Source organism: Aotus nancymaae, unplaced genomic scaffold (assembly GCF_030222135.1).
Source record: "Aotus nancymaae isolate 86718 unplaced genomic scaffold, 86718_ANA_hifiasm-v0.15.2.pri h1tg000064l_1, whole genome shotgun sequence".
Taxonomy (NCBI): domain Eukaryota; kingdom Metazoa; phylum Chordata; class Mammalia; order Primates; family Aotidae; genus Aotus; species Aotus nancymaae.
Window position 1 is genome coordinate 25,157,626 of NW_026988479.1, and position 21,657 is coordinate 25,179,282.

The 21,657-nt window shown below is 52.9% G+C and overlaps 1 protein-coding gene across 1 annotated transcript; it reads left to right on the forward strand.

Moving 5' to 3' along the window:
* The first annotated feature begins 2,109 nt into the window (after nucleotides 1–2,109).
* Nucleotides 2,110–20,626, forward strand: CDX1 (caudal type homeobox 1). The gene is made up of 3 exons (XM_012451512.2): nucleotides 2,110–2,653; nucleotides 18,855–19,000; nucleotides 19,552–20,626. Exons 1-3 carry the CDS (start codon nucleotides 2,209–2,211, stop codon nucleotides 19,756–19,758), a joined length of 798 nt encoding a protein of 265 aa, XP_012306935.1. The 5' UTR covers nucleotides 2,110–2,208; the 3' UTR covers nucleotides 19,759–20,626.
* Nucleotides 20,627–21,657: the final 1,031 nt, after the last annotated feature.

A 21,657-nucleotide genomic window follows, 5' to 3' on the forward strand; every position in this document is an offset into this window, starting at 1 on the left:
CCTTTGCAATGGAAAGGGTTCCTCTGAGCAGGAAGTGGAGGGAGCCCTGTGCTGGCTGAGTCTCCAGCTCTGTCACATATCAGAGCTCCAGAAGAGCAAGCGTCTCATCAGGGCCAGCTTCACTGGCGGGTCACCAGTACAGTCACACAGAGCCCAGTGTGTGGAAGGGCCCCGGGCTCAGGTGAATGTTCTGCTGCCACCATCCTGAAATCCTTAATCCTCTTCTAACAAGGGACCTCATATTTTAATTTTGCTCTGGGCCCTGTAAATTATGTTCTGATCCTGAAACATCTGCCCAGCCCTGAGATGATACCGACAAACTCCGGCTAATATGGTCTCAACCCAAGAGAGAGACAGGTTGAACAATAAGACACTGATTCTGACCTTCTGGAGACCACACACCCCTGCACAATGAGAGGAACCCAGGAAATGTGGGCCCATCCAATCTCACAGGGGGCTTCTGCACAGCTCCCTGTGGTACAAAGCCCTTGTGGGGACCAGGCGCAGTGAGTGACTCACGCCTGTAATCTCAGCACTCTGGGATGCTGAGGCGGGTGGACCACCTGAAGTCAGGAGTTCAAGACCAGCCTGCCCAACATGGTGAAACCCCATCTCTACTAAAAAATACAAAAAAACAGCTGGGCGTGGTGGCAGGCACCTGTAATCTCAGTTACTTGGGAGGCTGAGGCAGGAGAATCACTTGAACCTACTAGGCGAAGGTTGCAGTGAGCCCAGATTGTGCCACTGCACTCCAGCCTGGGCAAAAGAGCAAGACTCCATCTCAAAAAAGAAAAAAACAAAAAGCCCTGTGGAGGGGACCCCATCTGACTTCCTGACCCAGATCACTGTCCTTCATGAATCCTTCCCCAAATCTTGCCCCCACTCCCAGTTCACTGACACTCCCTCAAATGTTCCCAGCCTCCACTCCCGCTTGGGTAGCTGTGAAATGTTTCCCAGTCCTTCACATGGGGTGGAGGAACATTAGGCATTTAAAATGCCAAGGGGTCCCAGCCATCATAAATGGATCAGGGCTTTCGGATCCTGATTCACACAAACCAACTGCTACAAAGGCATTTTTGAATCAACTGGAGTACTTTGAATCTGAACTGTGTGTTAGGTAATACCCAGGAATTTGCCTTAATTTTGCTAGACGTGATAATGGCATATTATGTAAGAAAATGTCCATGTGTTTTAGAGATGCGCGCTGAAGTATGTAGGGGTGAAATGACATGATGTCTGGAATTTGTTTTAAAATACTTCAGAAAAGGGGGGAGTAGATGAAATAAGTGTGACAAAACCTTAATAGTTGTTGAAGCTGGGTGATGGGTGCACAGCAGTTCATTATACAATTCTACTTTTGTGTATGCTTGAAACTTCTCAAGAGTTTGAGGGTGGGGGGTCATCAAGATAATTTGCTAAAAATTTCCTGTAATGTTCCTAGAAGACTCCCCCCAACACACACACACACACACACACACACACACACACACACACACACTCTATGCCTTTTGAGAACTTTCTCTAGAAGGCCAACCCAGGCAGTCCCCCAACTATAAGGAAGACTCGTGTGTGTGCATACGTGCATCTCACCCGAGAAAACCATCCACAGCTTCCATGACCAGAGGGGTCGTGACCCTTTCCTGCCAAAAGATTAAGGACCTGCGATCCTACAGACGGGAACCCTGTTTGAAGTCTGCGTTGCCCCTCACCTCAAACTGGTCACTGTGTGAAGTTGGCCTAGAATCCCCTAGCCCCTGGGAGCTTGTTCCTCCACCTGTAAAATGGGGCTGCAGAGCGGTCCACGCGGCCACTGGAAGGACAAGGTGCTCAGGCCTCAAGGCCGCCCCCTGGCAAAAGATTCCCACTCGCAGCGCAGCCTCGACCCTCGCCCAAGATGCGCCCTCCGCGACCCCACCCCCTCCAGGCCCTGGCCAGTCCACCTCCCGCTTGGGGCGGCAATTTGTCTCCTTTTGAACCCCCCGCCCCCGACGGGTTTCCCCCTTTGATTCGCTGCCCGGAGGCTTCCCCCCGCTTTGAAATGCAAACCCGCCTCGGCTGGGGCCGCGGGCGGCCGGGAGCTATAAAAGGCCTGGGTGGGGCGGGCGCGGCGGCAAGGCCGGCGAGTTCAGGTGAGCGGTTGCTCGTCGTCGGGGCGGCCGGCTGCGGCGGCTCCAGGGCCCAGCATGCGCGGGGGGCCCCGCGGCCACCATGTATGTGGGCTATGTGCTAGACAAGGATTCGCCCGTGTATCCCGGCCCTGCCAGGCCCGCCAGCCTCGGCCTGGGCCAGCCCGCCTACGGCCCCCCGGCCCCGCCCCCGGCGCCCCCGCAGTACCCCGACTTCCCCAGCTACTCTCACGTGGAACCGGCCCCCGCGCCCCCGACGGCCTGGGGGGCGCCCTTCCCTGCGCCCAAGGACGACTGGGCCGCCGCCTACGGCCCGGGCCCCGCGGCCCCTGCCGCCAGCCCAGCTCCGCTGGCATTCGGGCCCACTCCGGACTTTAGCCCGGTGCCTGCGCCCCCTGGGCCCGGCCCGGGCCTCCTGGCGCAGCCCCTCGGGGGCCTGGGCACACCGTCCTCGCCCGGAGCGCAGAGGCGGACGCCCTACGAGTGGATGCGGCGCAGCGTGGCGGCCGGAGGCGGCGGTGGCAGCGGTAAGGACCCCTCCCTCGCCCTGCGCCTCTGGACCGGCAGGTGCTCGGGCGCGCCTCAGGCTGCCCCCTGTCTGACCTCTGCTCCGGCCCTGCCCGGGTTCTCGGGAGTGTGGACCTCCTGTCCACTCTCGCCCTGGGGGGCAGCTCTCTGGGCTCCCTCTCCTGAGTCTCAGGCTGTCGGAGCCTCCAGCAGCACAGCCCAACCCTCTCTTTGTACAGATAGGGAAACCGAGACCCCCTGCGAAGTGCGGAAATGCGCCTGCGGCCGCGGAGCAAAGCCTGAACCAGAACGCAGGCTCCCAGACTTCTGTCCCACACTCATTTAGTAACACCGACTCCGTGCTCTCCATCCGCTTCTTCCACTCCTAACCCAGCCGAATTTGCAAAGGCGGCAAATTCGCCCCAGAAGGGACGATTCGCTAACTGTGCGAACAGGGCAGGTGACTTTGCTGGCCAGGGCTGAGTCTCCCCATCACACAGTCAAGAGATTGGTGGGTCATATCCTTCGGGCTGAAAAAGAGCCTTCTTTGCCCAGACCGGGGCAAGGGGTCTGTACCTTACCTTCCCAGAGTCCTCCCTGAACTCTTGACCCCGGGGGAGGGGAAGCGGCAGCAGTGCCAAGGGGGCTACTGTTTGGCTCCTGAGCCTGTGAACCTCCTGCCCCCAGGCAGGCCTCTCTGATCTGCCCTCTTCAAAGGCCGGGGAGGGGGCAGGACAAAGGGCCCAACTTTAATGACGGGCGGCTTGACCTCCGTTATGGGTCCCCTCTTTGTCATGTAACTGGCTCTGTCTTGGCTCAGTAGTGACTCCTGTCGGCTGGAAAGCGAACACGACGTTCCATTGTCCCGACTGTGTCCGGCCTGTCCTGACAAAGGCCACCTGGCCTTGGGGGCGGGAAGCTGGCCTGCCCACCCTTTGATGTCCAGCCCCTCCTCCCCTTCCCCCAGCTGGGAATAAGCCTGGGACTTCCCCCACCTCCTCGCTCTCTTCACCCCCATCTCCCCACACACACCCAGCTTGCCTCAGGGCAGATGCTGGTTGGGGGGCCTTGATCAGGAACTACAGGTTCTGGCCATAATCATATCCCCCCCTTGGAAGTCCCAGGGATACAGAACCTCCTATCTGCCTCCAGGGAGATACAGCAAACCAGGCTCTGCCACTTGCTTCCGTGGCCTTGATTAAATAACAGCGAATGTTTTGGAACACTTCCTAATGGACCAGGCACTGACCTAAGATCTTGCATGTATTAACTCATTTAACTCTTAAAACATCATAGTAGGTACTATTATCACCCCATTTAAGATGAAGAAACTAGGACATAGAGAGGTTGAGTACTTGCATAAGGCTATATAACCCAGAACTGGTGGGGCTGAGATTTGAACCCAGTCTGACTGACCACCAAGTCTGTGCTCTAATCCTCTACACAACAGCTCCTCTTGCATCAGTCATTGTTTCTGGGTTTCAGTTCTCCCGTCTGTGAAATTAGAGAAAGGGGGTTCTGCAGTGGTTTGTAATCCATGTTTAAGTTACAGAAGGACTCCTTTGAAAAATCTACTGAAAGGGACAAATCTTTTCCCTAGGAAAAAAATGTTGCATCATTGGACAATTTCAGGGGTTCTGGAGGCCTCCAGAAGCGTTATCCATAAATCTGGGGTTAAGAACCCTGCATGATATGAGAAGAGGTGGTGGCAGCACCAGTGCTCAGGCTCCTGCAGTTCTCAGTCTGTGAGGCTCTGGAGAAGGAAGCCTGCCTTTCCTGCTCCTCTGTTCCACTTGCTTCCTGCTCATGGGGTGATTTTGGAGATGAATGGGGAGGTTCTCTATGGGTGGGGACTTGGTGTGAGGGAAAAGGAGTGTGCCAGTGGGTGTCAGAGGACTGGGGGACCCTGGAGGAGCTTCCATACAAATCACCTCATGTCTCTGGGCTGCTGAACCCGGCTTGGCCTCTGTTCTCAAAAGTTGCTTGAAAACTGTTGCCTGCAGGCAGATGAGTCTGCCCTAGGCAAAAAAGCATTTCCTCCCCTTGCTCTCCCATAGTAGAGAAAAAGGCAGAAGGAGTTCTGGGGGTTCCTGAGGCTCCAGGAAAGGAACTTCCCAGGAGCCAGGTTAGCTCCCTTCTGCAGAGGATGCAGGAACCCTGACCTTCCTGAAGCTAGAAGGTGCTGCCTGTCTTCCCAGGGCATCTGACTCTCTATTCAGTGCTTCTGAAGTGGGGGCAGAATTGGGTTGGGACTGTTGACTCTCCTTGAGATAGAGGCCAAGCCTCTCCTGTCTCTAGCCTCAGTTTCTCCTTCTGGGCAATGAAGTCACAGGGTTTCCAGGAATGGTTCCTGTGCAATGCTGCTGTCCAGGACAGCTGAAGGAAGGTTAGTGCATGCCACTGCCCTCCCAAACCCCACTGGCACTGGCCACCAGGTCTTCAGCCTACCACCAATCCTGGCCAGCCCCTTCTTCCCCTGTTTCTGAGCCTTGAGCATTCAAGAATGGACAAACTGGACAGTTAGAGATGACACACGTAGATAAGGAAACCAAGGTACAGAGACTGAGAGGAATGTTCCAGTTTCACACAAGCGGGGCTGAACTGGGCTAGATGTCAGAAGAGTCGATTTAGAATTTTCTGATGGTTTCCCATCATGTGTAGGATGAACCCCACACTCCTTCATGAGGTCTACAAGACTACAGCGTTTGCACCTGTCTGCCTCCCTGACCTCATCCCCGGCTGCTCTCACCTTGGCTTCCAAGCTCAAGCAACTCCAGCTTCTTTTAATTCTTGAGACCTGCCAAGTCCTACTGCAGGTCTTGTTTTCTCTTCCAGGAAAGCTCTTTCCCCTGATTCTTTGCAAGAGTGGATTCTGCTTACCCTTCAGATTTTAGCTTAATCGTCACCTCCTCTGTGAAGCCCTCCATCATTTCCCAAAGTGGACTCCCCGTTACACCCATGGCGAATCTTTGCTGTGTTTCCTTCAGAGCACTAATTCCTATCTACTCACTTCCTTACACTTGTTGTTTGTATGTTGTCTGTTCCCATGAGGTCCAGAGCTATGTCTGCTTAACCCACCACTGCATCCTGGCACCCAGCTCAGTGCATGGCATTTAGTAGGTGCTCAATAAATATATTTTGTTGAGTGAATGAAGAGGGCAAGTATGAAGACAGAAGACTTCTCTGGGGAACAGGGCAGTGGATGAGATCTTGGCTTTCACACAGGTTTCTGGGGTCCCAGCCCTAGGATTCGGACCTGTGACTGCCCAGCCAAGCAGTTAAGGTCAATGGAAACCTGGCTGCCTCTGTTTCTCCACTTGGATGGTACCCTGACTCACGTGGGGAAGTGCGGTTGCTGAGGCTGGGACTAAGACTTCAGTTTCTTCTAAGGAGGAGGCGGTGACAAAGGGAAAGATGAGAGAGAAGCTGCTGGGCTTCAATCAGTCTTCAATTCCTAACAAGAATGTTAGTCAGTTCCAATTGATCAGCATCCCTTGAGTGAGGCCAGGATGGGAAATGACTACAAGGTGTTCTTTTTTTTTCCTTCTCTCTTTGCATTTTCACAAGGAGCATTTTAAATATCAGCATTTTCATTAGGAGGGTTATATATCACCCCTCTGCGGAAGGCTCAGCCTCCAATTCCTTTGAATAAACTGCTCCACAGGTTAATGGCCCATTGGGGTGGCTGAGGTCTCAGGGCCAGGGAGAGGTTCACTGGGATGAGACTGGGAGCAAGGTTTAGATCTTGGTCCAACCCCTTCAGCTTTCTGATGGGGAAACTGAGGCCCATGAAGGGGATGAATGCTCCCCTCCCCGCACATTGCAGGCCCTCTCCCTTGGCCCATTGCCACAGCCACCAACCTGCTCTCTCACCTTCAGCCTCTCTGTGATGCTCCAGCTGTCTTCTAAAACCATTGCCATATTTACCTTCTCAAGGCACCTGCCCTGCTCACGAGCATTCTGTGGCTCCTTACTGATATGGAATTGCCATTTCATTTTATGTCATTTCATTATTGTAAAATCCAGCTCCATTACTATGGCATTCAGAGCCTTCTTGAGAGCTGGCCTCAACCATCTATTGAAGCCATTCTCCTACTATGCCTAGATAAGGCAAGTTAAAAGCCAGGGCTGAGGAGTCTCAGACCTGGGATTGCATTTCCTTAAGAAGCTGTATAGCCTCAGGCAAGTTAATTAGGATCATTTCTCTGAGCCTGGGCTTCTTCCATTGTAACAAGATAATAATAGGATTCCATCTCAGAAGCAGCTCTGCAGCTGGCACACAGTAGGTGCTTAGGGCATCGGTGCCTATGACCACCTCTACCAGACCTCAGCAGGTGCACTGGAGCACACACCTCACACTCCCTGCCTCTCCAGTCTGGTTCCTAGGCCTGCATTGCCCTCCCTTCCCTCTCCTGCATCTTCACTAGCTCAAATGCTGCTCCTTCTCCAAGGCTGTCTCCTGTAGGAAGCCCTCCCTGATTCCTCCCTCCCAAGCACTGTATCAGGCCCTTGTGTTCATGACACTTACCACTGACTGTCTACTTTCATTGTCTTGTTTATCCCTGCCACCTACCAACCCCACCCTGCCTTGCACATAGTAGGAGCTCATGATAGAGCAAATAACTGTGGCATTAGCCAAATATTTACCATGGGCCAGGCACTGTGCCAGGAACTTTGTGTGGGTGATCTCACTTAAGTCTCATGATAGCCCTGTGTGGCATAAGGATCTAGTATTAGACTCATTTTATAGATCAGGATAATGAGGCTGAGAGAGGGCAAGGGGGCCTGCCCAAGTTCACACAGCTAGGACACGGCAGCACAGTGTTCACACTCAGTCTACAGCCCAGCAAGTGTCTGTGAAATAAAGCCACACACTCAGGAAGGGGAACCTGAGACCCCCCTTCCCCATGGGCATCCCAGCCAGGTGGAGGGGAAAGGAGGCTAGGCAGGGGATGTACTGTAAGAGGCTGTGGGAGGAGGGAGCCCAGCAGGGGCTAGGTTGTTTAGAACCGATTCTCCAGGCAGAAGCTACATTTGACACCTCATTGCTCAGATGTAGCTGGGAAAGGGAATGACCCAGTTAGAAAGTGGCAGAAGGCTTTTTTTTGGTTGGGTGTTTTCTCTCCCCTGCTTTGGCAGATATTGCCGTTTACAGCTTAGGGAATCATTGTGAATGTCCAAAATGGTTTGTTAGCAGCAGGGTCTGGCGTGTCTGTAGGCAGTTATCTTAATGGGCCGGCCTCTCAGGTTTCTGTGTTGGAGCTCCTGGGATGTGGAAACAACATTCACATCTGGAGTCAGGGCCATCACCACGTTAGCATGCCAGACCCTCCCCATGCCGTGCTCACCCCTCAGGCTTGTGGGGGTACCCCACGTGGATCCCCCCCATCAACAGAAAGGAGCAAGCTCCACACCCTCCCATGGCTTCCTGTTGCTCTTGAAACCAAATCCAAATTTCTCTGTTAGAGGTTCTGCTGGCCTCTCTAGCCTGATCTTGTGCCTCTCTCATTCATTCATTCAAGCAGGCAAGCAGTAATATTCTGGGTGTCTTCTGTGATGAACGTGCTCCTAGGCATTGGAGATGATGGTCTGTACAAGGCAGACGGGTCCACCTGTGTGCGGAGAGCTGCCCTCTCTGCCCTCACTCTGCTTCTCCCTGCCTGGGGGCCTTTGCATATGCTGTTCACTTCCTGGAATCTTTGTCTCTCTTCATGACATGGAAGCCTCCTTCTCAACCTCAGGTCTTGGCTTAAATGTGGCCTGTAGGCTGGGCACAGTGGCTCACGTCTGTAATTGCAGCACTTTGGGAGGCCGAGGTGGGAGGATCACAAGGTCAGGAGTTCAAGACCAGACTGCCCAACATGGTGAAACCCCGTCTCTACTAAAAAATACAAAAATTAGCCGGGTGTGGTAGCGGGTGCCTGTAGTCCCAGCTACTCAGGAGGCTGAAGCAGGAGAATCGCTTGAACCAGGAAGGTGGAGGTTGCAGTGAGCTGAGATCGTGCCACTGCACTCCAGCCTGGTCAACAGAGCAAGACTTCATCTCAAAATAAATAAATAAGGCCTGTTCCTGATGACCTCTCCCAGCTAAGTAAAGTAGGGTTCTGCCCCCTACCTCCCCACTCAGTTTAGCTCATTGCTCGATTTCCTTCCTACTACAAGTCCCAGTTTGTCATTATTTAATATGTTTGTTTGTTTTTAATCTACTGCCTCCCCTGCCATGAAGGAGATAATAAACTATCGAATAAGTACTGAGTAGTTATGGTAATCATGATGCAAACCAGCATCTATTCAGTGTTCAGTGCGTTCAAATGCAAGATCTCGTCCCCGTCCCCGGAACGGCACGTTTCCTCTCCATTAGAAGAGTGGCTCGGACTAAGCTTTTCGAGCAATGGAGATAGACGGAAGGCTGTGCTTTGGAGGCTGAGCTGCCCACTGCGAGGGTAGACTCAGGGAAGAAGGGAGACAGGACTCAGAGGTGCCACCTCAGCTTGTGATCTGAATGGTTAGAGGATGGAGGTGCTATTTATTGAGTTAAGGAAGCAGAGAAAATAGCAGATTTGTTTTATGTATTCACCAAGGATTCATCAAGTACTCACTGTGTGTGTCAGGCACGTGATAGGTGCTGGTGAGCTAAGTGGCGTGGCCCTAGCCTCAAAGAGCATTCGGGGAGCCAAGGCCTAAGGGGAAGGTCTTCACCAAGGTCACGTAGCCAGCTAGGGGTAGGAAGGGGCTGGAGGCAGAGCCCCTCACTGCAGCCCCACCTCAAATGTGAGATTTCAGGAGCCACACCTACATGGAGCAGCAAGGGCTGCACTCCCAGACTAGACTAGAGGGAGACGGCCAGGTGAGCAGTGGCCTGGAAACTCTAGCAGGAAACAGCCCAGAAAGGCCTCAAGTTCTTCAGCCTAGGAAAAGACCTGAAGGGATGCAGTTGCTGTCTGTAAATCTGAAAGGACTGTCCAAGGCTGAGGGTGTCCCTGTGGAAAAACTCAGGAAGGATATAAATGGGTGGCAGATGCAAGAACCAGCTGCTTTGCAGCGAGTAGGCGTGTGCTGCAGTGTGGGCGTCCCGACCCTGGTAGGAGTTTGATCTAGCAGTGTTGACCAGTAGGACTTTCTGCCATGATGGAAATGCTCTGTATCTGTGCTGTCCAGTTGAACACTGGAAATGCAGCTAGTGTGATAAGAAACATATCTAATTAATGTGGCTAGTGGCTATCATATTAGACAGTGCAGAAAAATCCCTCTCAAGAGTTCCCAGAATGGAAATCCATTCTGCATGAGCTCCTTGTTCTTGCATTGAGGAATCTCTCCTGCCTCTTTTTTTTTTCTTCTTTTGAAATGGAGTCTCATTCTGTTGCCCAGGCTGGAGTGCAGTGACACAATCTCAGCTCACTGCAACCTCTGCCTCCCAGGTTCAAGTAATTCTCCTGTCTCAGCCCATAGAGTAGCTGGGATTATAGGCATATGCCACCATGCCCAGCTAATTCTTTTGTATTTTAGTAGAGACAGGGGTTTCACCATATTGGCCAGGCTGGTCTTGAACTCCTGATCTTGTGATCCGCCTGCCTCGGCCTCCCAAAGTGCTGGGATTATAGGTAAGAGCCACCACACCCGGCTTTTCTTTTTTTTTTTTTCAGATGAAGTTTTGTTCTTGTCGCCCAGGCTGAAGTGCAATGGCATGATCTCAGCTCACTGCAACCTCCAACTCCTGAATTCAAGCAATTCCCCTGCCTCAGCCTCCGGAGTAGCTGGGATCACAAGCACACGCCACAATGCCTGTCTAATTTTTGTATTTTTAGTAGAGATGGGGTTTCACCATGTTGGTCAGGCTGGTCTTGAACTCCTGACCTCAGCCACCCACCTCAGCCTCCCAAAGTTTGGGGATTACAGGTGTGAGCCACCGCGCCCGGCCACTCTCCTGCCTCTTTCAGCTGCTTTGTCTCTCTAGTAACATCATCATCTTCATCATCATAGTTTTTATTAATAAGTACTTTGTTAAGTAGGTTATCACATTGGTCTCCATAACTACCATATGAAGAAAACATTCGTGTCTTCATTTTAAAAATAAATAAACTGAAACTCAAAGAGGTTCAGCAACTTGCCCAGCGACATACCACTGGCGTGTGGCCAGACTCAGGGAGAGCCACTGGTCTCTATCTGACTCTAAAGTCCCTTTCTCTTTGCTACCTCCTGAAGCCAGATCAGATTGTGGACCTTGATGAAGACAGGGCAGCAGATGATGCAAAGGTGGCCCTGGAGGAGGAGGGTGCAGAGATGATGAAGAACTCTAACCAGCAAGCTGGCTGACAGTGGGGAGGAGAATCTGGCTAAGGCTGCAGTGCTACCGAAATAGCTGGCCTGGCCATCGTCCCCCTTTCCTCGCCCCCATGCCAGCTTCATCCCTGCTCAGGGCTTGAGTGGAGAACCATGATATTAGCAGCCTAGGACTGCCAGATCAGCCAGGACAAGGACCCAATTGTGGGTCAGGCAGAAAGCCTCATGTCCCAGGAAGGGCATCATTCCATCGTGGAGCTGGTGAGGTTAGGGCACACTGGAGGGCCTTCCCCCTGGTGGTTTAGACGGGGAAACAGGCCCAAATAAGGGATCACATGTCCAGCTGGTGGGCCTGCCAATCTCCCCACTACCAGGCCAGTGTTTTCTTGGCCCTGTGGCTTCCCATTAGGTGGCATTCCTGTCTCTCTCGAGGGACTCCACCAACGTACCCACTTCTGCAAATAGCTCCGTTTTCTCCTTTTTGTCTCCATAGCTTTTTACCCTTTCCAGACGCTCTTGCAGCCATTCTGTTCCCCAGCCAGGGTAAGGAAAGCCCAGGGAAGTCCAGTCACTTGTCAAGTCCTTCAACTAAGAGGGCCAGGCTGGACCACAGCCCAGGTCTCTGCCACCAGGCAAGATCTGGAAGCTCGCCTGTACACCCAGCCTTTACCAAACCTCAATAGAGTGTGATGCTGCTACAATTTAGACCCCTCACCAGAAGCGCTACCACCTCTGAGCTGGCCTATGCCCTGCCACCCTCGCAGTGCTCCTACATGTGTTATCTGGGGTAGGGAGATCAGTCCTCCTGAGTCCCTCTTTCCCACCGTTTCCTTTGCCTATTGGCCCTGCAGCCATCCACAGCAAGTGACCTGCAAGCTCTCTGAACTTACTTCCTTATCTTGGAAAAGGGGGCTCTTTGCAGCAGAATTCTATGGCTACCCTGTTCCCACCTCCCCTGATCCCCTCCTGCCAAAAGCCTTACGCCCTTCCGTTTGTCATTCCCACACTGGCATCACAGACACGGGTGAGCTCCCCATCACCTGTTGTTGCATGCAATGTGGCTCTCTGAGGGACTTGGCGGGAGGGTATGTTAGGTGTGTGCTCTCTGCAGGGGTTGCCCAGGGTGGCAGGCAGCAAGGTGTTGGGAGTGGGGAGGTCTGATCCTTAAGGGAGGGCTCAAAGCTACAGAGTCTAGAGGGCACTTGGACTGGTGTACAGGCAAAACCGAGGCCCAGAGGAGAGGAAGAACTAATTTAAGGCCACACAAATGGCATGGAACTGGGACCAAGACCTACTGACTTCAGCTGGTGGTTCAGAATCCACAGGGTTCTTGTTAAAGATGACTGAAAAATTGGCTTGGCATGATGGCTCATGCCTGTAATCCTGGCACTTTGGGAGGCAGTGCAGGTTAATCATGAGGTCAGAAGTTCAAGACCAGCCTGGCCAATATGGTGAAACCCCATCTCTACTGAAAATACAAAAATCGGCTGGGCGTGGTGGCGTGTGCCTGTAGTCGCAGCTACTCAGGAGGCTGGGTCAGGAGAATTGCTTGAATCCAGGAGGTGGAGGTTGCAGTGAGCCAAGATCATGCCACTGCACTCCAGCCTGGGTGACAGAGCGAGACTCTGTCTCAAAAAAAAAAAAAAGATGACTGAGAAATTAGGATGCAGTCAGTCCAGGCTGGGGCCTGGGAATCTGTATTTTTAGCAAGCCCCTGTGTGTACAGATGTGCGTGCCTATGTGCATATGTGTGTTGGGGGTTCGGATCTTGAAGCACAGCCAGGTGGGGCTGGACCATCCAGGGAGGAGTTACGAAGGTTTTGGGGGCTGGATTTGTGGTCTAGGCCCTGAGAGCCAAAGCTGGTCATTCCCCAGGACCACAAACCCAGCAGGAAGAGGGCAAAGGAAGTGCTGACCTAGGGGCCATTTGGTTGTGCTGGAGCAGAGGCCACATTCTGTCCTTGCCTGGCCCAGGCTGGATGGGAAACCCCTACTGCAGGCCACCATGGCTCCTGTCCCCATCCTCCAGCTGGGCAGGCCCAGTGTCTAGACTCTCAGACTGTGAAATTGGTCTTAGAATTATTTTAGCTACAATAACAAACACAATCAGAGAATCAACAAACATTGAGAGGTTCATGTTTCCAAGTTGGAAGGGACCTTATAAGTAAATAAATGGTCTTTTTTAGCAGACTGCCCATTGCACAGATCTGTTTCCTGGCATTCCTGCCAGATGGTCATCCCACCACTGTTGGAAATGAGTAAGACCTTCCCCACGCACCTCCTGCATTCCAGGTATGTGCTAGACATCGCCCATCCATCTCAAGTGAGCCCCTGTATGCTGCAGGGTTGGAGAGAGCTACAAGAGACCTCGTACTATTCAATTGATAGGTTCTATCACTGTTTCTGAAGCCAGATAGACCTGGCTTTGAATCCCACCTTCCTGATGTGTGGTCCTCTCTGAGTGTTCTCATCTGTAAAATAGAGTAACAGTTGCCCAACTCCATGGGTCATTGAAAGATGTATACAAAGGTCCTGGCACATGGACATGTTGGCTGTTATTAGAATATTAATTTTCCCCATTTTACAAATTCAGAAAATGAGGCCCAGAGAGGTGAGGAGACTGTCCTAGGTTACCCAGCCAGTGAGAAGTTGCACTCCACAACCACAGAAGTTTGCCTTTAATGACATCCAGGGGCCCTGGGCTCCAGTCCTAGCTCTGGGCTGGAACTCCTGACTGCCCCAAGACACCTCTAGAATCACAGAGTGCACCTCTGTTGAGCTCCACAGTCCCTCTCCAGAGCCCAGAGAAGGGTGTCAAGGTCTGTGGGCCAGGTCTTCACTGGCAGCCTTGCCAGGACAGAGAGGAGTGACTGTACAGCCAACCACACCTCAGGGCCACCTGGAAAACTATCCAAGTACCAAATTTCTGAACCCTGTTTTAGCACCATTGAATTTTCATTTCTGGGGCTAGAATCTGCACTGTGAAAAAGCTCCCCAGGCAGTTCCAAGGCTGCTGGCCAGGTGCTGGGAGCCATTGGCCTGTACTGCGCATGCTCTAGGGGACGGGAGTTTGCTACCTCTCATGGTGGCCTGATCATATGGATGGGGCATTCGCATCCCAAAACTGGAGCAGAGAGAAAGCCTCCCATTTGGGCGAGTTACCCAAGGCCCCTCTGTGCCCACCCCTGAAGAGCTAAGGGGGCTCCTCATTCTCCCTCCCACCCATTTATGCTGGCATCTGGCCTAGAGGGTTACTCATTAGGTGGCTGGGAGTGGCTGGCCCCTCAGCAGACACCTGTTATAGGAACCTGGACTTCCCCCTTAGCTCCAGCGTCCCAGGGGCCTGTAAATAATTCATCCCAGGCCCTCTACCCACCCCACTGCTCTCACGCACCTCCCTGCCCTCTCCTTCCCAAGCTGCAGAGGTGTCTTGGGGCAGTCAGGAGTTCCAACCCAGAGCTGGGACTAGAGCCCAGGGCTCCCTGCTGTCATTAAAATACAAATTCAAACATACGCTTGGTAAAGATTTTAAAACCCCAAAGTCTCCCTCCTACCTGTGGCTTTCCAACCTCCAGTGCCCCTGCCAGGGGCACCCCCTATTACTGGCTTCTTGTATATTCTTTCAGAAAGAACTATATGGGTACACAGATATGTGAGTATGTGTGTGTCTCCCCCATTTTTATACATAAATAGCAACATACTATTTACACTATTCTGTCCTGCTTTTTTTTTTCACACATCTTAGAACTTGCTCCATATTGGGACATATGGGGTTTTCAAGTTTCTTTTTAATGACTGCATAATGCTCCTCTCTATGGCTGCACCATCCCTTATTTAACCAGCTCCCTGCTTGTATACATGTACATTGTTTTTCGTCTCGTGCTATCGGAAACAGATGTAGCTTTGGGCAGTTCTTGGTGGGATCAGTTGCTGGGAGTGGGATTCTTGGGTCAAAGGGTATGTGCCTGTTGAATGAGGCTAGATATCGCCAAGTTGGGCGCTAAGGAGTATGTTTCGGTTCTCACTCCTGGAAGAGCATATGGGATTCCCTGGTTTCTGAGCCACACAGTGTGATAGCAAACATTTTGTTCTTTGGCAGAGCCATTTTCTTAGCAATAAAATTATGTGTTTCAAGCAGCTCCACCAGAGAGAAGTTGGCCAATGGGTTCCTGAGCCCACCAGCCCCTCTCCAGAGCCCAGAGAGGGGTGACAAGGCCTGTGGGCCAGGTCCGTCCTGGTAACCTTGCCAGGACAGAGAGGGAAAATGGTATAGCTAAACCCTATCTCCATCTGGTCTCGCCCCGACCCCTTTACTTGTGTAAGAGCTGGGTCTGAGGTCAGAACACCTGAGTCCTGGTTCATACTATGACCAGTCAGAACGGCCCTCCACAAGTGCCCTTTCTGAGCCCATTTCCCCACACCTATGAAATGCCTGTCATGGATCTGGGCTTGCTCAGCAGAAGGAGCAGGAGTGGGTGCTAGGACTGTAAGGAAAAGGCACCTTCAGGACCACTGCCTGTGATCTCTAGGTCAAGGTCTGGCTGGGCAGGGAGCCTCATGCCCTGCCTCAGGCCCGTCTTCCTGAGCGTGACTATGAGTCCTCCAGGCATTTCAAGGGCCCCCAGCCTGGGGCTCTCAGTGGTCTTGCCTCACCACGATCTGAGCACTCCTTTTCCATACGTAGCAATGGAGGGGTGGTCTGCTGTTCAAGCTTCTGTTACCAACACTCCGGGGGCTTCATGGCAGGCTCAGTGGGCCCTAACTATGGCAGCATGAGGAGTGGTGCACTGGAGAGGCAGCAAGAGCTCTGGACCGGGGGCATGGCCTTGGCCAGGCCTGTGCCTGCCTGGGCCTCCGCTGACCCTGACTGCCCAGGGTGGTTCGACTAGAAGAGCTCACCAGGCCTCTTCTTTGGCCCTCCAGCTGCCATGTAACCATTGTGAACCGTGGTCTCTTCCTCAGTAAAATGAGAGGAGCCTAAACTCTCACAATCCCTTCCGGCTTTAGCCCAGGGAATCCAGTGGGTCTGTGGATTCAGAGCCATGCTGGGCTCCGATGCCGGTGGCATTAGGCAGCACTGTTTTTGAGCCGGCATTGCATTTTCTAGGCCAAGGAGAGGTCCCATCTGAAGCCAAGGCCTGGGCAGCCACTCCCTTATCCCTTTCCTGGGGCCAGGCCTGGCGGAAGGCCGAGGCTATCCCAGGCTATGCTGGGCAGCAGGCTGAGGTCAGTGGACATGGAAGCGTCCGGTGCGGTTCCTCTGCTCTGGCAGGAAACACAGGGAAAAGCTGCCCAGGAACATCTGCTGTCTCCCATTCTCCACAAAGCCATTTGGCTCACGGGGAGCCCAGTGGCTGTCCTGCCAAGTTGCGTGGGCTTAGTGAAGGGGGGCAGGTGTCAGAATGGGTGTGGGTGGGTGGTTAGTGCAGGGGTGCTGAGGGACAGGCAGGGCTGGGGCTGAGACCCAAGAAGGTGAAGGCTGGGCGGTGGTGGGGGGCACTTGGGAGAGGCGGGAGGGGTTGATGGTCTTTCAGAGACCAGCCATACCCTGGTGGGAGCATGTGTGGGTCTGGAAGTGCTTGCTTGCGCCTCCTATTTATAGCCACGTGCTCAGCTTCTTATAAAGGAAACTGGTGCTTAGCCAGGCCCCACACCAGCCCAGGCCAAGCATGACTCTTAATATTCTCTCCAGACAGACCTCTGATCCCAGTCCCAAATAAAGCCCTGACATTAACCCCAGTTGGTCCTCAAATCGAGCTCTGGGCCCCAGGCTGAGCCCCACAAGGAAGCCAAGCCACTGCCCTCTCTCCTGGGTTATGGCAGCTCCCCCTGCATTTCGCCTTCCTCTTGCAAATCTGTTCTCTGCGCAGTAGCCAGAGTCATATTAAAGCCTACATCAGACTCTGTGTCTCCTCTGCTCAGAATCTGGCAATGGCTCCCATCCCAGACAGAGGAAAACCCAGAGTCCCTCCCTTGTCTCCTGTCCCATCCCCCTTCTCACTGCACCTCAGCTCCAGCAGCTTCCTCACAGTTCCTCACTGGCAGATGGCAGGCAGACAGCAGGCACACAGCGGGCATGCTCCACCTCAGGGCCTTTGCACTTGCTGTTCCCTCTGCCTGGAACCCTCTCCCCAGATGTCTGCATTTTGAGACGGAGTCTCACTTGGTCATCCAGACTGGAGTGCAGTGGTGCGATCTAGGCTCACCGCAACCTCCACCTCTCGGGTTCAAGTGATTCTCTTGTTCTCCTGCCTCAGCCTTCCCGGTAGCTGGGATTAAGGTATATGCCACCACGCCTGGCTAATTTTTGTATTTTTTAGTAGAGATGGAGTTTTACCATGTTGGCCAGGCTTGTTTTGAACTCTTGACCTCAGGTGATCCTCCCACCTCGGCCTCCCCAAGTGCTGGGATTACAGGCGTGAGTCACCACACCCAGCCCGGCATGATTCTTTCCTTTACCTCCTTTAGACCTTTGCTGAAATTCCTCTTCTCAGGAAGGCCTTCACGGCCCATTCTATTTAAAATCACAACCCGCCTCCTCCCTAAATTCCCAGACATCCTTCCCTGCTACCTTTCCCTTTGTGTGTGTGTGTGTGTGTGTGTGTGTGTGTGTGTGTGTGAGATAGAGTTTTGCTCTTGTTGCCTAGGCTGGAGTGCAATGGGGTGATCTCAACTCACCATGACCTCCACCTCCAGGGTTCAAGTGATTCTCCTGTCTCAGCCTCCTGAGATAGCTGGGATTACACACATGTGCCACCACGCCCGACTAATTGGTCTCTCCATGTTGGTCAGGCTGGTCTTGAACTCCCGACCTCAGGTGATCCACCCACCTCAGCCTTCCAAAGTGCTGGAATTACAGGCGTGAGCCACCGTGCTGGGGCTCCCTGCTTCCTTTTCATCTGAAATATTTATCAATTAGCATACCAAATATTTTCCATGTCTATTTTTCTTTTTGCCTGTCTCCTTCCCCTAGAACATAAGCGTCATGAGGACAGGGGTTTGCTTTATTTTGCTCAGTGCTGTAGCCCAGTGCTTGGCTCACAGCAGGAGCTCAGTGAGGACATGTGGGATGAGCTGCATCTCTCCTGCCTGGTGTCTGGACACAGCAAGGAGTGTGGATGGCTTGGGCAGACCAGCCTCTGGCGTGGTATCGTGAGCCAGAGACTTTGAGGTAACTGGCAGGTCCTAGGGGTCCACCAGAAGCCCCAGTCCTCCCTGTGTGACATTGAGGCCATCCCAGGCATTCAGCAGCAACTGGGAGCGCAGGCCTGGGACAGTTCCAGATTCTTTCTGCTTCCGCCTCTACCTGCAGCGCTTCTTCCCTTCTCTCTTCACTTGCACAGGAGGAAGGAGCAGCTGCCATCTCATTAGTCTCCATCACCCTTGCCTGCGGGTATCCCCTCCATGTCTCCAGCATTCAAACCCATCTGACATCTGACTACAGAGTTAGAACCACCTGAGGAGTTTGTTAAAAATGCGAATTCCACACCCAGGCTTTCTGATTAACTGGTCAGGGACGCCCTGAAGCTGTGTTCTTCACAAGCTCCTGGAGAATGTCTGTTCTGAAGCCACATCTGGAAGCTGCTGGTTTAAAACTGTTGGAGCTGGCCTTCAGAATAGGGCTCCGGGTCAGGAGACCTGGTTGAAGCCACAGCTCCATCAGCAGCCTGCTGTGTAACCTGGAGCTAGCTGCTTTCCTGCTGTGAGCGTCACTGCCTCCCTGACGGGCCTGGGAGGAATACTTGCCTCCCATACTGTGAGTCTGCAGGTCTGAGTCTGGGGAATGACTGTTCCGCAGAGGGGAACCCTGCCTAGGGTGTACATCTCTCCCTACCTCAGGGTCCTACTTCAGGGTGCCTGGATTGTCTTCCTCCTGGGGGTCCTTTTTTGCAGTCTCCGCCTCTCAACTCACCTTCCTTCCTGGCTCCTTCTGCTTCTCAGGTAAGACTCGGACCAAGGACAAGTACCGCGTGGTCTACACCGACCACCAACGCCTGGAGCTGGAGAAGGAGTTTCATTACAGCCGTTACATCACAATCCGGCGGAAATCAGAGCTGGCTGCCAATCTGGGGCTTACTGAACGGCAGGTGTGTATGTCTTCCCATCTCAGCCATAGGAGCAGTTCGAGGACTATGATCTCCAGGCTGCCAGCAGATTACAGAGCTCAGTAGAAGGAAAACAGAGAAGTTGAGTCTCCAGACCATTGTCACACAGCACAGCAGAAACTGAGGTGCTGCTAGCACCCTCCCTCAATAAATCCCAATATCCTTGTCCTCAAAGGCAGGGGTAAGGGGATCTGATTAGCCACAGGCTACAGCAAGTTATGATCAGTGCTGTAGGAGGTGTACATGCTGTTTACATTAGGGGAGCAGTCACGGGGTAATGGAAGGTTTCCTGGAAGAAGAGTGGCTTGGGAAGATGGGGAGAGGGAAGGTTACAGAGAAGGGCATCTCCAGGGTAGGGGTGCAGGGTCTAGAGCGGGGGGAATGAATTCAGGACCCATGTGGTCTGGGCAGCTGGAGAGGAGGTAAGCCACAAAGCCACATGGAGAAATAGGGGCTCACTGTCCTGTCTCTCCTTCTGGCACTCTCCCCTCTGCTCTCCCTGCTGCCCACTTCTCTGTCCTCCAACCCCGCAGGTCAAGATCTGGTTTCAAAACCGGAGGGCAAAGGAGCGCAAAGTGAACAAGAAGAAGCAGCAGCAACAACAGCCCCCACAGCCGCCGACAGCCCACGACATCACAGCCACCCCAGCAGGGCCGTCCCTGGGGGGCCTGTGCCCCAGCAACACCAGCCTCCTGGGCACCTCCTCCCCAATGCCTGTCAAAGAAGAGTTTCTGCCATAGCCCCATGCCCAGCCTGTGTGCCGGGGGACCTGGGGACTCGGGTGCTGGGGGTGTGGCTCCTGTGGGCCCAAGAGGTCTAATCTGAGTCTCAGCCCTGCCACTGACCTTCTGGGACACCGTGGACAGTGACCAATCTACGCTCTGCATGCCCTTGGCCCATCTGTGCAGTAAGCCTGTTGGATAAAGACCTCTTCCAGGGCCTGTGCTCTAGACCTCTCGGGGATAAGGGAGTCCAGGGTAGATGATCTCAATCTGTTGGCATCTCAATCCTCAAATGGTTGAGGGAGGGGCCTAGACAAGGCTCCAGGCCCTATCTCCTCTTCCATAGGTTCAGGGATGCAGCGGAAGGCTGCTATAGAGACCCGACTGACTGGAGAAAAGGGATGGAGCTAAAATAGATGGGATGCTTGCAGAGCATGACCTGAGGAGGCAGAAACGTGATCAACTCACACCTGCCTCTTCTCACTTCTACCTGCCCCCATCATAAGGGTGCTGAGCCCTCTCCAGGCTGGCTGCTACACACAAAGCCCACAGCACTGGCTCTGACTGCTCCACTGGGTTGCAAAATCACAGCCCTCATGATCACTCTCAGTGAGGCCTCTGGATTGAGAGGGAGGCCCCCTGAGGGGAGAAGCGGGCAGAGTCTACCCTACCAGGTTTCTATACCCCACCAGGCTGTCCATCAGGGTCCAGGGAGCCCCCAGAGGACTTTATCTGGACCAAGCAGAGCTCACAGCTGGACAGGTGTTGTATACAGAGTGGAATCTCTTGGATGCAGCTTTAAGAATAAATTTTTCTTCTCTTTTCAAAAATGTATAAAAATCATTATACATAGCATTAAAGAAAGATTTTTGAGAAGTACAAATCATCCTCGCCTTCCCCAGCAATTGTGTATTCCTTTCCCATTTGTTTAGGCACACAATAAGGTCACCTTTAAAACACATTTGAAAGATCAAAACAGGACACTGTTCGAGTAGGTCTATGAGACCATGTAAAAACGTGAGTCCATTTTGTAAGCAGAATCGTCAGACTCAATCTATCAGTCTTTTGAACTTTTCAGATATGTTCAGTTCAGGTTTTTCTTTCTTTCTTTTTTAGACAGAGTTTCGCTCTTGTTGCCCAGGCTGGAGTGCAATGATGCAATCTCGGCTCATCGCAACCTCCGCCTCCTGGGTTCAAGCGATTCTCCTGCCTCAGCCTCCCAAGTAGTTGGGATTACAGGCATGCACCACTGCGCCTGGCTAATTTTGTATTCTTAATAGAAATGGCGTTTCTCCATGTTGGTCAGGCTGGTCTCGAACTCCCCACCTCAGGCGATCCGCCCACCTAGGCCTCCCAAAGTGCTAGGATTACAGACGTGAACCACCGCGCCTGGTAGGTTTTTCTTTCAATAATGACATTTGTTGCTAACCCCCATGTGCCAGGCATGTCAGTCTGGGAAGCACACAGTCCCTTGGAGGCGTGTCAAAGCATGGTCTGGGAAGATGTGGAGGGGGAAGTTTATAGAGAAGGGCATCTCCAGGGTAGGGGAGCAAGGTAGAGAAGGCGAATGTGTTCAGGGTCCATGTGGTCTGGGCGGCTAGAGCAGGAGAGAAGCCACAAAACCCCCCTCAGGGTCTGACTTCAGGGATCCTGAATTGCTCTTCAGAAGTCCCCAGTCCGGTGGGGAAGACTGCCATGCACACAGATGACACTAATATAACAGGATAAGGGCCAATCAGAGCTATGCTCTGAGCATCAAGGGAGACAGAGCATCCAGGAAGATCAGAGCACACTCCTAGCTTATCCTGGAAGGCTTCCTGGAGGAGGTAATGTTTGAACTGAGACTGAAAGGATTAGTGGGTGTGGGTCAGGCCAAGAAGGGAATAAAGGAGAAAAGGAACTTGAGCAATATGAACT

Coding starts and splice junctions, on each gene's coding strand:
- CDX1 (XM_012451512.2), top strand. CDS start 2,209: ATGTATGTGGGCTATGTGCTAGACAAGGATTCGCCCGTGTATCCCGGC. Junction 2,654..18,854: donor CGGAGGCGGCGGTGGCAGCG/GTAAGGACCCCT, acceptor TCTGCTTCTCAG/GTAAGACTCGGACCAAGGAC. Junction 19,001..19,551: donor TGGGGCTTACTGAACGGCAG/GTGTGTATGTCT, acceptor CCAACCCCGCAG/GTCAAGATCTGGTTTCAAAA.